General features: G+C 39.9%; 2 protein-coding genes across 2 annotated transcripts; both read right to left on the bottom strand.

The window, feature by feature from the left end:
• Window positions 1-221: 221 nt before the first annotated feature.
• gpx2 (glutathione peroxidase 2) lies at window positions 222-1848 on the bottom strand. The gene is made up of 2 exons (XM_035381261.1): window positions 1548-1848; window positions 222-1025 (listed from the first exon to the last, which is right to left on the bottom strand). The coding sequence occupies exons 1-2, from the start codon at window positions 1767-1769 to the stop codon at window positions 672-674; spliced, it is 576 nt and encodes a 191-aa protein (XP_035237152.1). The 5' UTR covers window positions 1770-1848; the 3' UTR covers window positions 222-671.
• Window positions 1849-3601: 1753 nt separating this feature from the next.
• Window positions 3602-17291, bottom strand: LOC118207555 (ras-related protein Rab-15-like). The gene is made up of 7 exons (XM_035381247.1): window positions 16894-17291; window positions 8589-8649; window positions 8086-8146; window positions 7156-7233; window positions 6846-6935; window positions 6445-6510; window positions 3602-6189 (listed from the first exon to the last, which is right to left on the bottom strand). Exons 1-7 carry the CDS (start codon window positions 17015-17017, stop codon window positions 6031-6033), a joined length of 639 nt encoding a protein of 212 aa, XP_035237138.1. The 5' UTR covers window positions 17018-17291; the 3' UTR covers window positions 3602-6030.
• Window positions 17292-17700: the final 409 nt, after the last annotated feature.

Here is a 17700-nt window from a genome sequence, read left to right as displayed (position 1 = left end):
ACACAGTAGCCCACCTTTACTACTGGCATTGTGGAGTATGTTAGCAGAGGAAGGAGTCACTTGGATTTATAAATTGTGTAAGTGTCTCCACCTGCTGGACACATATGACACACAGACGGGGAAACACTATGCAGAGGTGCAGTCCGCTTGACAAAATAAATAGGGCTCATGACTCAGTACAAGATGTAGCCTATACCATGACAAAACATAACAGTTACTAGTACAGATACCAAGAGACTATATTTTGTATGCTGACCATACGGCTGAAAACATTTTTTTTAATTTAGTGATAAATGGCAGCAAAGGATAACTTTGTTACAATAGCGGTTATCAAGTCTGCATCATTTAGCAAGTGTAATTCTGCAGAAGGAGAAACAGGCCAGAACTAATATTTGTCTAAGGGTTTGTCCTTCCAGCATCAAAAAGCAGTATTTGGTTTATTAATTTTTAATTAAAGGGATAATACACATGATACATAAATAGCATGATCCACACCTATTGAATATTTACAAGACCTCGGGTATTATTCCACTTACTGTTTTAGAATATTACCTTCATTTAGTAAAACTCAAATGTATATGGAAAATGCCACAATTCAACCTCGGAACATCAAATCACCTGTCTTCTGTGTGACTGACGAAAAAAGTAATACATTTCTTCTATCAGCAAATTTAGGTTTTAGTTAGCTTCAGCAGTCGTTGGATATCGGGCTCAATGTCAATAGTTATAAATTTTTTGCTGTACCGTTTGAAAGGTTCCCCCTCTGGCGCAATGAGAAACTTTTCAAAATTCCAGGAGATGTCGTTCCGGTTGATAGGGCTCCAGACAAGGAATTTAGGATCTTGAATGAGAGTGGTCGGGTCGTCGTAGGGATATGGTAGTTTATCTTTCAAGTAGGCGAAAACTGGGTGTGTGTTCTCTCCGTTAACATCGCATTTTTCGAACATGGTGAAGATAGGCTGGAACCCTTCTCCTGGGCGCACGTATTTCAGAGATTTCAGGATTTCTCCATTGGAACAATTTTCCTGTTAAAAAAAAGTTAAGATGTGAAGAAATAGCAGGGCTACAGATTCATCTCCGAAGTGATAAAAAAAATGCCCGGCTTGTCAGGCCATTTGAAATCTATTGTCCAATTCATAATTTTGTAACCCAGCCAAGATATCAGTGCAGGTTTTTTCACTTGAGAACAGGGGTCTCAATTTCAGATCGTACATGACTTTCTCTAGTAGACTATTAACACGCATATTTGATTCCATATAGTCCTTATAATTAAATAGTTAAACTTAAACTGAGTAGCTTGTTGCGACCACAGAACCGAATGCGGCCAGTTGTGTGACACAACAAAACTGCTATTTTTCTCTTTTTTTTGCGTTTCTTTAAATTCTTTTAATCGCAAAAATAATCCCGATGCACCAAACCAGAGAATCTAGAGAGCTTTAATTTTTACATTCTCGTAAAGACTGGGTCTATGATAATCTAAATATGCATTCAGTAGCCAGTCAGCTGAATCGCAGAACAAGCCCCATTTGGTAAAGCGCCATACTGACCTGGTAGCCGAACTGATTGCAGGGGAAACCGAGGACAACCAATCGATGGGGATATTTTTCCTGTAGCTGGTTGAGCTGACTGTAGTCCCTCGTGGTTGTCCCTCAAAGTGAGGCCACATTCTCTATCAATACCACCCGCCCTCTGTATATATTAAAATCCACGGACTCTCCCTCCAGCGTCGTCGCACGGAGATCGTAGAAGGTCTTTGCTACGAAGGCCATACTGTGCACGTGTCCTGACCTCTGAGGAGTGCATGTATCGGTGGATGTGCCTGTCCTTAACTGCACAGGTAGGCATACGGCTAACACTCACCTGACTTAGGATATAAAGCAACCGTGTTGCGTGTCAAATGACTTAGCAGAAAGCCGATACACACCAGTTACTGATACTTTGACGATGGCAATAAGGCCTACTCCTATTTCAATTTCAGTTTGCAAATCCAAATGGTTAGGAATGTCATGCGTTCTCGATCTGTTCTTGATATAACTGATCAACCATGGACAACATTGACTGGAAATAGTTTAACCACCCTGCAGCAGTATTGTATTAATTAAAACTGACCAGTTGTGAAACAGAGAATCGGTAAACATACACTCTGACTGAATATACAGTATATATAACAAACAGGTATTCCAGGGTCCAAAAAGCCAATGCATCAATTGCCATTCAGCAATTTCCATAGTCAGAGAACGGAACAATGTCCTTAACATTTCATCTCATTGGGTTTTTGATAGATTTGTGGCAGAATAGAATAGCTTCAATTTAATGTGGTCAATTTATGAGCTGGGTACTCTTTTTAGTTTTGCCGTTTTTTCCCATTTAACATATTTCCAAAAACAGACCTACAGTTATGAACAAAATAATGCTTATTGGTTTAATAATGGTAAATGTAAAAATAATAATTTCTCTTGGAAGTTCCAGAGTCGAGAGGGCACAGGACTAGAGCCTCAAACATCCACTTGCATTTGGTTGATAAGCATAAACTCTTTGGTATTGTAGCGTAACCATGATCTGGATTATATGCATCACAAATGTATAGCATAAAATGCTGGAGAAGGCATTCATGCAGTATTATTTAATCTCTTACTAGAGGTTGGCTGGTTGTTCAACTAATGAATAAAAATAATCAAGATGAATGGGGTGAAAGCCTCTGTCGTGAGTACCAGCATGCAGAGTAATGTGTGCAGCAGTGAATACGTTTTTTCTTTCAGGAACAACCTTGCTCTATCATCTGTTCATACAGGATACAGTGATCTGGGCATAGGAAGTTGGGCCACAGTGATACAGGCAGCAGAGGCACTGTGGTAATTCTATGACACATATAAGTTTCTGGGCCATGAAAAATGTATCTACTCATTACCTGCGTTTCTCAGCTGGTGATTAAAAATGCATGACTGTTTTATCTTACATACTGGGTCCAAGCTAAGGCCCCATTTTTTTCTTCATTGGGTCTTTAGTGAATATGAACCTTCAGAAAGACAAGCTGAATGAAAGGAATGTTTTTAATGTTGCACATAAGTTCTCATAAAGGTTAGTCTTGTTTTTATCCATTTCTCTGTGTCCTTCTTCTAGTAGAGTTTCAACTTCTAGTAGCTGTCATTAAAAAACAAAGGACCTGAAGAGTAAATACAAGGGAAATCCTTCAAAATTTGAAATGGTATTCAGTCTCTGAGTGGCTACACACTGTATTTACAGTAATGCTTTGAATGTAGTCGCTATAAACCAACTGCTAAAATTAACTAGAGTAGTAATGGAAATCCTTTAGGTACAGAAATGTATTGATTACCAGTGTACGATATAATGCAGTTTCGAATGACTGCCAGTGTTTCTTTGCATTCCATCTCACACAGATTCCTTATGGCATGTTCAGCTGTGCAACATCTTAAACCTCCTAAAACTGCTTAATTACTTTATGTGCCAGAGATTAAAAGGGCAGGCAGCCACTGAGTTACTCTGATGAGACAAACAAGTATGTCTTCTTTTAGTTCACAGGTCCAATAGCCATTTTCACATTAATCAAGAAACACCCATTTGTTAAATGAACACCCGTAAGTAAATATCTCACTACTATTTATTTTTCAAAATCATTGTCATTTTCTGACTCATTCAAAAGAATCTCAATCCTGAAACACACTAAATATTTCCACTAAGACCATGACAGAATTCAAGTAGTGTTCCAAACAATTGTTTTTCAGCAGACAGCAGAAACAAGAAAGAGATACATTTTGTTTCTACAGTGTAATCAAGTTTCCATTCAATACAACACATCCTCAGATGCAACAGATTACTTCTATCTTGGAGTGGGGTGTATAGTGCCAAGGTAAATTCAACACAGTTTGTACTTCAAGGGCAGAAAATAATCTTTCATCACCTAGTAAGTGCAATAACACATGTACAAACTATTGATAAGTAACCAAACGTTAAAAGGGGACTTTCAATTTTTATGGAGAATACCTTGAAGAACACAACACCAGTTCATTTCAGCACTGCTATTATGTAGGCTGGCTGAGTAAATGCTTTGCAATTCTTGTATTTTATTGAGGGGTGCTGCTGACCACACTTCATTTATGCTTTTTTTCTGAAAAAAATAAATAAAAATCTGACCTTGCACACATGACGTTTCTTTTTACTAGCTTGGGTCACCTCATGAATACTTTTGCAATAAAGTTGGTGAGAACAGTAGGATGACATCTGTAAGTTTCCTACTGTTTTAGATACAGCACCACAGTCATATGCAATGTGAGCAGCTAACATGTACATAACCAGTGTGCAAGCACATTGTTTAAACTCAGAGGTCATCAAAGGTCAAGAGGCACTGCATTGGCCATCTCCAAATGTGCAGAGACTAAAAACCTGATATAAGAGCCAAAAATTGAGAATGTGGGACATTTGCAACTATCCCAATTCATCAAGAGACCACAAGCTTCACTGGAGACTCCACGGATGGAATAATTCAGAGTTAATTACAACAAACACACTGAAGTTCCACAGCTCTGCAGTTGTCAAATTTGATTGATGTGCCCCAAATAATTTGCATTACAACACGGATACATTCAACACAGGCAGTAAGTTTTAGTAGTAAGTCTTGGTACTCACTAATTATAATCAAAAACTTGCAGAGTAACTGCAGTGAAAAAGGAATGGTTCTGTGATGCCTTACTTCAGACAAAGGAGCAATCTTGGTCGTTTTAGTTTTCATCCTCTCAATAATTCATCCTTGCCTCCTGCCCTCTCTTCTGTAGTTTCCTCTTACGTCAGTGAGTGCACCTCAGATACAAGATTCGCCTGCACTCTACCATGCCAGCACACGAGAGCTCAAGAATAGTTAAGAACAGTGCTGGAGCACCTGCGGTCCCATTAAACCCATTAAAACGAGTCACTCACAAATGCTTGAAAAATAAATGTTTTTAGCTTTTATGCTGAGTAACACAGGAAATCCTGGAACCATTTCTCATGAATACTTTGCATCAAAATGGAATGACTAAATCAATACTAATTACATTTTTGTATTTATATATATACACTTATATCCATGTGTTTATTTTAACTCCCCTGACCATGTTTTAAATGACCACTGATACTTAAAGGGGTTAATCTCAGGCATAAGAGACAAAGAGGGCGAATCTCTATATCATGCATTTGAGCAGTTTATCTGGGGGAAATATCCAGACAGATGGCAATGAATGACTTATCTGAGATCGCACAGAAACACAGAACAAGTAGACAGAAAGGCAGTGAAGAAAGAGACTCTTGCTGAATTGAAAGGCAATGACAAAGAACACTTCATGGAAAAAACAACCCGCTGTAATACTAACAGAGGATTCAGAAAAAAAAGTAAAATGGAAATAAATGGAAATGGTGGAAAAGCATGATACATTCCACAGTGTACCACTCCTTTGTGCTATGTAATGCCAACTTTCAACTCCTGAACTCCTGTGCTGAGGATAACTGGCCTTGTCTCAGTGTCACATTTTTTGCATGGAATGGTAGGGGAACGCATGTGGAGCTGGTTTATTCTGAACTGAGGCTGAGGAACAGAATTCACCCAGAGCAAGAGTTGAATTGCAGGTACCTTTGTTATCAAACGTACAACAAATATACAAACGCGCCGTTAAGAGAATGCTGCCCTCTTCTGGCAAAATCAGAAAAAAACATGGAAAAACCTGACTTTCAGCATAAAATGGGATTTGGTATTTTGGTAGAAGCCAAGAAGAGAAAGGAGCTTATGATAATGATGTATTTCAGATGTTTTTCAAATAAAGAAGACCAAAGCCAAAAAGAAAATATAAACTAGAAACAACGAGTATTGTGGATAAAACGCAACAGTCACACAACATGAGAATGTGGGTACTGAGAGGTGTGAGCCCCTGTGGCAGGAGAAATACCCAGGTTCCATCATTTGAATCTTTTCGTCATGCGTCAGCCTCGTGAAAATACCACGCTTTGCTGGAACGTTTGAAGGTCTGTATGCGTGCCTCTCCTTTAACACCAGCACGCCTTCTGTGTGTTAGCAGCACTCTCGCACTGGTCCTCCTCGTCTTCCAGGTCAGCGATGCCCAGATCCTCGTTGATGGACACCCGCAGACCATCCAGCTCCTTCCTATTGGCCTGTAAGACCAGTTCTGTCAACCGGGTGAATGACTGGGAAAGAGAGCCGGACACAGGGGAGTAATCTGTCATCAGTTAGCGTCAACTTGAAAAGCTGTGTTCAGCATTTGTGAAGTCTGACAGTCAAAGCAGATGTAAATAAGTGAAATACACTTATGTAAGCTGCTTTGGTTTAAAGCTTCTCTAAATAATTAATTTGTAAATTGTCAAAGATAATACACAGTCTCTTTTGAAGGATGACTTGAAACCAGAATGAAGCATATTACTAATGGTGAGAAATCGACTCACCTCTTTAATGTTGTAATTCGTACAGGCACTTGTCTCAAAGAAGTCCATTCCATAGGTTTTTGCAAGCTGCAAGAAAGCAGTAATATTGTGTACAGCGAAAAATTAGCGACACCATGATTTCCCTTTGATTACCACCTTCAGACACGGATTAATGCTCTGCCTCTTGCAATATGATCAAGTGGCAATCATTACCTACTGTAGTCCAGCTCATTATTCAATGCTGGTTAGTGACCAAAATAAACTGTAACTGCAATGTACTGTATGTGATATGAAATACTTCTAAGCCTCCTGCATGCATACAGGCTTGGGATAATCCATTATCAAGCAGTGCTGCATGGGTGACCGTTAGGCCACAAACGAATGGTGTTTGTGTCTCTCAGCAAATGTATTGACCATCCCACCTTGTCACCGTGCATCTTGGGCACCTGTCTCTTCTGCTCTTCGTCAGACTTGTTCCCTATGAGGATCTTCTGTACCTTGTCGGGTGCGTACTGAAACAGAGACACAGGAGGGACGCTGTTGTCAGAGATCCTTGGTCAGGAAAGCAGGCCACAGCTGCTGAAGGAGGAACTCTGAGGAGCCCCAGTCATCACATCGCAGATTATCAGAAAGTCAGCTTGTGCTGCTGGGGACTAGTGAGCCACTTCTGGGCCACTCTGGAAAATTATCTTCTGTGGTATGTGCTTGTGGAATTGTAACGACTGGCCTCACCTCGTCCACATCGCTGGCCCACTTCATGATGTGCTGAAAAGACCGCTCGCTGGTGATGTCATACACCAGGAAGATTCCCTGATTGGTGGAAAACGGAAAGAAACAGCATTTCAGGATCAATGTTAATGCTCTTGAGAGCCACATGCTGTGGCTATGGCCATGGGAGAGGAGTCAGCCTGACCTGACATAGAAGTACTGGAGAACATGTGCCAACAGAGTGACTCTGCACAGGAGGATTACATTTCACATTTCCAGAGGTGAACTATTGTTGAACTCTTGTACTGGTGACAGCACATAAAAATGAACCCTGATTTCCATCCTTCAACCCCCCTCTCATGGCCCTTAAATATGTCTGGCCCAGCACTGTACCATATTGTTTTGAGAATTTGAATCATAAAAAATATTGAGTGAATAAATATTTATGGCAACATCTGGCTTGTTTCTTGTTCCTAACATGAAATACCTCCTGTAGTCAAATTTGTCTGATTAGTCAAAGAATGTCACTATTTTTCCATTTCTGCTTTTGAGCCTGCTGCCATTATTAAAAATACACAAAAGAAAAAGAAAATGTAGCACTGAAAACACCAGCTTATGTAACATTTGGCATACAGGCTCCTCTGACCTGTGATTGGTCACATCTCTTAAAACTGTAGCTTTTCAGAACTGAGTATTTTACACTGTTGTTTTGAGGTAGTTTCAAACAGAAGATGAAAACAACTTAATAATTAATTCATAGCGCTTTCTCCAAGCACAGACAAACTATTGAATCTTTTGTCTTTGCATGTGAGCAAGAAACTATACCTCTCTCATCCTTGGGTGTATTAATAGGCCATAGAAAATCAAAATAGTCGGCAGAAGGACAGGATCCTTGTGTCTCCAGAACAGATAAGAATTGTTGTGACGGTTATGAGTAAGCTTGAAAGAACTCACTTGTGCTCGTCTGTAGTACTGCTTGGTGATGGTCTGGTATCTCTCCTGGCCTGCTGTATCCCTAGTACAGATGAACACATAGTAAGAACTCACTCACCTTCAGTTAGAATAGACTACACTGCCATTGTCACTAATGATAACCTTGCAACATATGTGGTATATCTGTGACAACAAGATGTGGCATTTAGGGATCTCAGGTGACATATCCAGACAATAGACCCTGTTCTCAGGGCGGTGATATGCCCCACAGTCTGGAATTCAATCATACTGTGACAGTGCTGACTATAGCAGGCAAGCCTTATGGGGCAATGCATAGGTGCTAATAGTGTTATCCATAAAGGGTTAGAGTCTGCAGGACTCCCTGGCACAGATTATTAGAGCTAAACCTTGTGGGATTTAAGTGAGAACTATACAGAAATACTACCAAAAAGCAGCACAAAAAGTATAGAATGCATCCAAATGCAAGATATTAGTGGTTACATCTGAAGTCATCATTCACTCACCATATCTGTATTCGTACTTTGATTCCATCTATTTCTAATGTCTTCATTTTGAAATCGACACCTGCAAGAAAATCATAACTTGCACCTTAATGATCTTAACGGGATACAAGAGTGAAAAGACACTCCACTTTTCATTATGAACACATCTCATTTTCATTATGTCTCATTTGCATTGCTAGCAAATAATTGTTCTGTCCATACATGTGCTCATCCTGAATTGCTCATATTAAAACCACAGTTCAGCATTCACCATTTAATTTAATGCCACATTATCCAAATCAGTAGCACGCATCACTGATCAGCATATCCACCACTTGCCCCTGACACAAGCACATAATCCCGTCATTTAGGTTGTCCACGAAAGGGTTACAAGATGGCTGCCATCACTCTACTCTCACGCTTTACTTCAACAGTTTCCATGGAAACGATTTCCTCCTGTGAATCATGAGCAAGTTGTGGTATGCTGGAGCAGTGGAGATATGCATATATCTTTTGGCCAAGTGTGACTTCAACTCCAAGTTTAATGTGTTTAGTTAACATGCAAGATGGCTACGGAGAAATGAATGCTCACCAAAAACACTACTGCCCAGCTAGCACGAGTGAGTCAACACGAAAAGCTATACAATTAAAAGGTTCAGTATATAAGATCTCTTATGCTTATTCATCTTGCGGTGCGCATGGGAGGCACCTTTCACTTAGCATTGGCAATAATATAGGCTACTAGTTTCTTAATATATAACTTAATATAGGCTACTAGTTTCTAGCCCAAGAAGACTCGGCAAAGTTAATAGGATTTCCACTGCCTTCAAAAAAATTTGAGACACTTGAGATGCTGCATCTGAAAACAAGGTCATCTGAGTTATAGCTCACTCTTCTAGAATAAGAGGTTACAAACAATTACCCAGTCTTTTCTTTAACAGGAGTGTATTCAAACAGACATGTGGGAAACCCATCATGGGCTATACAGTAGCATCATCGCCCAAGGGCTGAGACCAACAAAGAACTGAAAAATCCACTTTTCCTTTGTTAGTCAGTGGTGGGGGTTGCCTGGATACGCACTGACCCAAGCCAAATGCAGCAGTTAGCTCTTTCAACGTGCAGTAGCTATACCGTAAATCATGGACCGCTTCTACAGTAATTTAAATCAGCATTATATACCAGCAGTCTGGGAGCGGGGTGGAATGTGAACGCATACAAACAAGGGTGTATCAAAACAGAGATATACAGTGACACTGCAGTCCCAGAACAACAGAGCTCAACAGCAAGTCTTCGATAGTGGAGCAATAACTATTCAGTCAGTGGCAACCACTCAGCTACAAAAGGGTTGAAGAACACTAAACTGAAATAGTTTCAAAACAAGTTTCAAAACTGTTATGTTTGCCGGTATTTGCAAGGGTGACCATTAAAACACAGCTTTCACCTGATGCTGACAACTTGTGACAGCTCTGTTGTCCCTGTGTGCACTGCACATTAAATCATTTTTAATACAACAAAAAGATTGGAGATTAACATGTGACTATAAAATACCATTTCAAAACTGTTTTCACGCATGCATGAATTTCTTGAATGCACAGTAGAAACTAATCAAATGCTAACCGGTCATCTTGTTCATGTATGGTTGCTTTCATATAATCAAAAATTCAATATATTTACCAAAAAAAAACACAAGATCACTGCCGTCTTGTGGCTTCACTAAATTAATAGAACTTTGCTAAATTCATAGAAGCTAAAGACTGTATGGACCACCAAAGAGCGGGCAGTGCCATCACAGTAAATGCACTGACATCCTCAGGAAAACCTGCACAAATGTGATGAATGAGTGGATGAAGGCAAAAAAGGCCTCAAGCAGTATCATCAAAAAGAGAAAACTATATGAAATGGCCACAGAGCATGAGGGTGTTGCACAGACAACATGGTGTCAGCCTCTGATGACAATGTGCCAGACATCTGTTTGAACTGACTGGAATTAATTAAACATGAGCACTTTTGTTTTTGTTCATTTTTACTGTATGCACAGGGTGGCTATATATGAATTAATAAAATAAAAAACACAAAACACAGAAGCTAATTCTTTCTCTAATGACATCAGAAACTACTGTTCATTTTGGGCTGTTAGACATTATCAGGAAATGACATGTAATCTCTAGTGGGGAAGCGGACTGTCATTATAATTAGTGTCTTGGCACTTACACACGAGTGCCTTAAACACAAGTGAGCTTTTTCTGATTTGCTTCCTTTGTCAGCCGAGAACGTAGCGAATGAAGGCCTGAGCTATGCCGCAGGCAGAATGAATGCCATTTCCACAGTATAGTGTCCACTTTTTAGAGATATCTGCTATAGCCTCAAGCTTTGTTGGAATAATATAAAGCAATGAGTCATGTAGCAATGAAAACCATGCATGTGTCTCTCTCTCTCTCGCGCTCTCGCGCTCTCTCTCTCTCTCTCTCTCTCTCTCTCTGTGTGCACAAGCACACATTCACACACACACACACACACGCGCGCGCGCGCGCACACACACACACACACACACACACACACACACACACCTGTGGGTCTGGGCTATTCACTGAACCAACACAGGTTGGGCAACCTGCCCATCTACAAAATAATACCTAGGGGGGTAATGATACAACTTGATCATGATACAATACGACAGTCATACTCTCAACAACGATTTATCTTCATTTATAACAATATTGAACAATTAATAGTGATTCTTCATGATACAATATGATGCGATTAGCTGCAATGTGAACGTGACCATTATATTTGATAGACTCCCCCACCCCAAGAAAACTCAAGGGATCACTGAAATAACAAACAGTATAACTTTCAAAGAAAACAAGTTTGCTTAATAACTTCAGTGCCTCAATCTGCCTAAATAAAAGTTTGCCATGTAAATGAATTATTCATCTCGAACAAATAGATTCATACATGTCACGTCGAAGCAGATGTGTCGTGACGTTTGCAGCGCAATGCAGCAATGTTTCAGTACACCCCTAATAATTACTGGAACCCGAAAAAGAAATCCACAAAGAACTTGAAACTACAATCTTTCTAGTCACGAGAACTCTAGTGCTGTAATTTTGAGAAAAGGCATATCCAAGTAAATTCAATAGATTAATAAAATATAAATATACATAAGTACAGACAGTAATAAGCCTGCATTTATATTGTAATACAATTTATATTTTCATAGAAACAAAGAGGATGTTAGGAACAAGTCCGTACTTGAAACGCCAGACGGTTACCTTGTTCTGTCCCTGTGGGTTGCAAGTGGTACCTCTTGGCACTGCCTTGTACTGGCTCTCACTGTGCCTTTTTCTTCATGAACCACACTGTCTGAATCACCTAGATGTAGGACTGTGGGCAGGAGGGAAGGGGTTGCTTTTCAGTGCACTGGGAGTCAGGCCTAAATTGTGGGAATTAAGGTGCCTTTTCCAGCATGCCCAAAACTGTCAATTAAAATTTACCCAGGTGTCAAAACTAGTCAAAGTGATTACATTGGACAGGTTGACAGTGCCTGAACATAATTAGCTGGCAGTGTTACAAGGCTGTCAATGTGCAGGTGCACATTGGTATGGAATTTTTTTGCTGTCATGGATACACCAACGAAGCTCCTATTATTTTGTCATACTATACATTAATTAAGGTGCTAAGTCACAAGCATTAGTTCCCACGACTATAAGGTCTTTCATCCTACAAAAGCTTCTCAGTGTTCCTAGCACATGGAGTACAATTACAACAGTTTTTACATTATGTGTCACAATTTCTAGTAATCAGCTCCCTGGAAGCATAGCCCATAAACCAGAGCTTGTGAGGGCATAAACATGGGAAATGCTGATATGATTTAGAGGGCAGCTATTAGCAATGCCATCAAGACCCTCTTCACTGGCAGATTTTCAAGTAAGAATGAAACAAAGCAACCCATTAAACCCAGAGCGTTTGCAAACAACCATATTCCAACGCTGGCATCAAACGGAAAACCAGAATATGGCTCTGGGGCTGGAATCCCATTTTCATCATTCAATCAATCATCACCCACACAATTCCAAATACTTTGGCTCAACAACAGGGCTGGCAGGGATACTGTACGTCTTCAGCAGTGCAGAGGAAGAGGACTAAAGGCTATTAGGAGTCCACTGTTGCACTGTGGGATAACATTTGATCCAGAGTCTGCTGTACAAAATCTGTTGCCAAAAATATTTGGTCATCCATCGTTCAACGCAAAAGTACAAATTTGATGTTCGTAAAATATTAAGAATTTATTCATCTCAAAACAGTTACTGAGAACAACTAATATAAAAGCACTGTGACACAGTTGGGACAGAAAGAGGTTCAGAGAGCTACCAGCTGCCCAGTTTATCATGGAGCCATGATACTCCTCCAAAACTGTCACAGTTAATTAAACCTCTATTTAAGGAAATGTAACTTACCACTTGTTTTCTCATGTGACAGAATAAAATCTTCAGTGTCATTACACAATATGAATGAACCGAAACAAGAACACAAGAAAATGTTTACTGGAAGACACAATGTGTGGTGTGGGGCACAAAGGTGCTTGAATTATGGCCAAAGTGGAGACACAACCATAACGATGGGCTCCATTCCCCACTGTGGCTTTACACTGTAGCCAATAAGCCTCAAGCAATGAGTGGGTGGTCCCCAACTGAGGACGTGTAGGAACTGCTGGGGCCCCAGGAAAGACCGCGTTTTTGCTGCTAACTTTAAATCCAGCTGGTCCCTACTGGCAGAAAAGGCCTGATGACAGTCCAGGCATTCCAGGCAGCCATTAAGAAGAGGCAGATCAATGCATGGTGATGTCCTGTGGGAATTCAGAACTGACTCACTCAAAGAATTTCACCATACAGAATTAAAGGATCTCCTGTGACACCATGTAAATCCATCAATTTTATACTTATACAGGAGTTCATCATTGAGCAAGAAGTTCACTAAAGAGCCTATTTATGCATTAATTGGACATCCTCCTTTAGAATACAAAATGAAACAATGTCTTAATACAGCCAAACAACTTCATCATAGAACTTCAGGACACAGTGAAACAATGGACAAAATGCGATTACATGAAATGTGTTTCTGCTGTACCTAAGCTGCACCCTGCCACTCAGCTCTGGTCACTCTGACCAGTCCCTGTCATCGCCAAAAGCTCCGCCATTAAATGACTATCACTCACACGTATGAGAGCAGAGTCACACTGGCAATCTTCAACTGAGGCTCTGCGCAATAACAAAGAAATCAAAAGCTCCAGCCTGTAGTCTCAACACATTATCTCGACTGAGCGATGTAAAGCCAACACATCAAGCCTTAAAGTACAGGTAAAATAAAAAAAATTACTGGAACATCTGCAACTGGATAACTATAGCCTACTTAAAGCCCATCAAATATTTCTTCTTGGTTTAATTCTTTTGCAAATTTGTTTCAAAGCCACAGCTGACAACTTAAAAATACAATACATTTTCCTGGCCAAAAAATTACCGTTATAATAGATCTTCTACTCAAGACAACTTTGAGAGATAGCCTATATTCAGCAGGAGTAGGCCATTTTAAAGTAGCAACACACTTTAACCATGACCATGTCTTGGTACTGCTGAACGCACAAAAGTTTATTTTAAAAGCAAATCGCTTTAGAATGACTGCTGCAGAAATGTACCAAGAAAAAAGTATTTGAAATCAAGCAAAAGACATGACTGGAATGTGTCGATACTAGATATCAAATTATACGGAGTAGAGAGTGGAACAGTAGGTAGCACTGATGCCTGATAGCATCAGGGTATGAGGCTGACTCCGCCAGCTGCAGTCGTTCTGCTCCAACACTACGGGGGATTCCTCCAGATGAATTGGTTTCCCACAGTCCAAAGACATTCTGTGCAGTTTCCTATGTATCGTGTCCTTGTGTGCACTGACAGCCATCCGGTCCAGTGTGTGAACCCACCTTCTGATCTGGCAATACGTAAAATTATAATAAAGCTATTTTTAAGTTAAAGCTAGTTCTGATTCACATGTGTAGCTTAAAAATCATCATGATGCAAGATAAATGACTAACCTCACATCCACAATTCACTTTCCCGAGGACTGTCCCCACCTAGAAACATGTCACCCATGTGGTTACGAGATAAACCAGATCGAAATGCATTTCCTCTAGAACCGATACATCCCACCCACAGATTATTTCGGTTGCTGCCCCCTCTCTCCTCTAAAGCACCTCACATTAATTACCCACTGCAGTCTGGCTTTTGTCCGCCCTCTAATCCAGTCGATAAAGAACAGGCTAGCACTGATATGTTTCCTGTCTCCATTTCCTTCCCTAAAGAGAAGGAGAGCCCCTGTTCAGAGGGTCAGTCCTGAAGCAAAGCCACTTAGCGCAAGCCAGCCTTTCACCAGGAGATAAAAGGTCAGTGAGTTTCAGGTCTTGACAATCTCCCTGAATTTTAGAGCATTATAGGAAATAATTACCAAATTACTTTACATTGGGAAACTCTAACCATGCAAAGTCAGTCTCTTCAGTATCTGTAGAGGTGCCAAATGCCTTCGCCTGTGCTCATTGACAGAGAGCCAACTTGAAATATTTCAGTAAATGATGAACATTTCAGCTTTTGTGCTCATGTACAGCTCAACAGGGATATATAAATATGCCACATGAAATAAACAACTACGGAATCCATCATAATAAATGTACAATCATGCAACAAGGACTTGGTTTTGAATTGAAGCTTTATGGAGGGGTCAGACTTTAGTTCTCAGGTACAACCCCATGCTCAACCAGACATTATTTATCCCAATATTTATAATATAATATTTATTTATATTTATGTTGAAAGGTTAAATGGTCTCAGAAAACATAAGACTTCGTAGCCAGAGGACAGAAGTTAATCATTTCTGTTCTTTTTTTTTTTTTTTTTTTGCTTCTCGGTCTTTTTTGCTTCATGACTTTGTTCAATCAGAACTAATTTCCAAAGCACTGGTCTGACAAACATGTAATGTTAAGACCGCTCAGCTCCTGGTCATTTCTTTTTTTATTTGGTCAGTTCTGTCAAAAGCTTTCGCACACGTTAGGGAAACATTCCATGGGAGACCTGAAAAAACATCATGCTCAGATCTTAGGAATGGAAGACAACATCCACATTTCTTCTTTTCTTTTATGCAATTTGTATGTATGAAACCTGATTTTTAAACCTGATTTTCATAAAACCTGAACCTGATTTTTTTCTAACCTGCAAGCCCCCGTTTGACACCTAAAAGATTTTGAATTATGCGATGCATAACAATTATGTCATGCATAACCCACAGTACTGGAGTGGAGTGCAGACTGAAACTCATTACTCACTATCCCATACAGGTTGAATGCTCCTCTTGTTTGTCAACCCAGAAAATGAATATTTCCATCATTATCCTGCAAAAGACATTCTCCACCAGCATTTCACTTTATATTTGCACATATGCTTCACTCAGTAGACTAATTGATTATGAAAAATGGTGTGCATGCCTTGTGATTTGCATAGCACATTAAAATGTGACATCTAATATATGTCAATTGTTTTAAAGGGTTTTGCTTTCCATGTTAGTATAGTATATTATATCTTCTCCATCTGTTAATTTTACATGACAGCTACCTAAAGTGAGACCCTCTCTTCCGACAGGTAATTACTGATGACATATTTCCATCAGCAGACATAATTTGGATCGATTCCCACACCCCAGTTAGAATGAACAAATATTTCACAATAGGACAAAGACGAGTTACGAACTTTGCTCAGTTTCCACATTACGTGCAATCTCATATTTTGATAATTACATAAATAAACAACCAGTGAAACCTCCAATTCACTGACTAAAACAGTTCTGGAAGGGGGGACCTAATTGCAATAACTGCTGGCACATGGTGGGTGAAGAGTGAGCCACCGGTCTTCCTCTGTTAAGGTGAATTTCGCTGCTTGAGATCTTAATAAAGTAGCTACTGGCAGCCTACTGACGATTATAGAACTGCATTTTTTTAGAACGTCTATAAATCTTCGTAAACCCTCGTCCAAGCAGTTTCATAAAGCACGTATTAAGGCTACAATGTTGAACATGGAGGTAGGCTAAAGAACACGAAAAAGTATTCTGCATATACACCCTAAATACAACACAAGCAACCGACTACAATATGAAAACAAAACGCGATGTCTTCCCACCAGGGAACACACAGTAGCTGTTACTGATGAGTTGATGCATAGCACCCTCTGGAGAAGAACAGTTATCAATATCAATGTAGATAACATAAATATGAGGATAGGGTATGACTTACCAATTGTTGAAATATGAGAAGAATGAAATTCATTGTCTGTGAACCTGCACAACAAACAGGTTTTCCCAACCCCAGAATCTCCAAGCAGCAGCAGCCTGAACAGAACATCGTACTGCTTGGCCATAGTGTGCTACGCTGGAAAGCGCCGCGGTTGGTGAGTAGCTAGCAGCGAAACGTACACTCGCAGTCAGCTCCGGAAACAAACGTGGAGACAGAAGGCTCTCGTTTGCATTTCGACATATAAATAGACGTTTAGACGTTTAGTAGAAGGAATTATTCGCTAAGTTAGCCTCCTCTTCCGGAGCAGGTGGGTAGTCTCATGTAGATCCTAACACACCGTTAGCTGGGGACTACAAGTCAAGAGGCAGGATTGCAAGCGGCAGCTGTTCTCGCTTCTACATCACTAGGAACGCATAAAATGGGTGGAGACATGGGTCGAGAGACTACCTGAACAAACAACTTAATGTCCCATTCAGAGGGAATGTATTTTTATTTTTTCATTCCAATTCCAATTTAAAAAATTGCAATACTAATATTATCCAGAATTAAAAAATTTAAAATATAAAATGAATGCTAGGTAATGTGCTATAGGCTACTACTTGTACTAATGATTTTGTTTTAGAAGTGGTTTATGAGATCTGTGACATCTAAATGTAACATGGACAATCATCTCTCAGCAAGAATCTTTCCCTTCAGTATTCCAAGTTTAGATGTCATGGAAGGTTTATTCTAAGCTTGAATATGAGCAAGGAAACAAAAATAGGTTCTAATGTTATTTCTCCTCTGTGGAACACACAGTGGTTTTCT

Source organism: Anguilla anguilla, chromosome 1 (assembly GCF_013347855.1).
Source record: "Anguilla anguilla isolate fAngAng1 chromosome 1, fAngAng1.pri, whole genome shotgun sequence".
NCBI classification, from domain to species: Eukaryota; Metazoa; Chordata; class Actinopteri; order Anguilliformes; family Anguillidae; genus Anguilla; species Anguilla anguilla.
Note: the sequence above shows the minus strand (reverse complement) of the source record. Positions and strands in the feature narration are given on the sequence as shown.

What these genes read in the sequence shown, in the direction of transcription:
- LOC118207555 (XM_035381247.1), bottom strand. Translation starts at nt 17,017, where the DNA reads ATGGCCAAGCAGTACGATGTTCTGTTCAGGCTGCTGCTGCTTGGAGAT. An exon ending in GGGCCAGCGATGTGGACGAG is followed by an intron (nt 6,936 to 7,155) that starts GTGAGGCCAGTC and finishes TCTCTGTTTCAG; the next exon opens with TACGCACCCGACAAGGTACA. An exon ending in CGAATTACAACATTAAAGAG is followed by an intron (nt 6,190 to 6,444) that starts GTGAGTCGATTT and finishes TCTCTTTCCCAG; the next exon opens with TCATTCACCCGGTTGACAGA.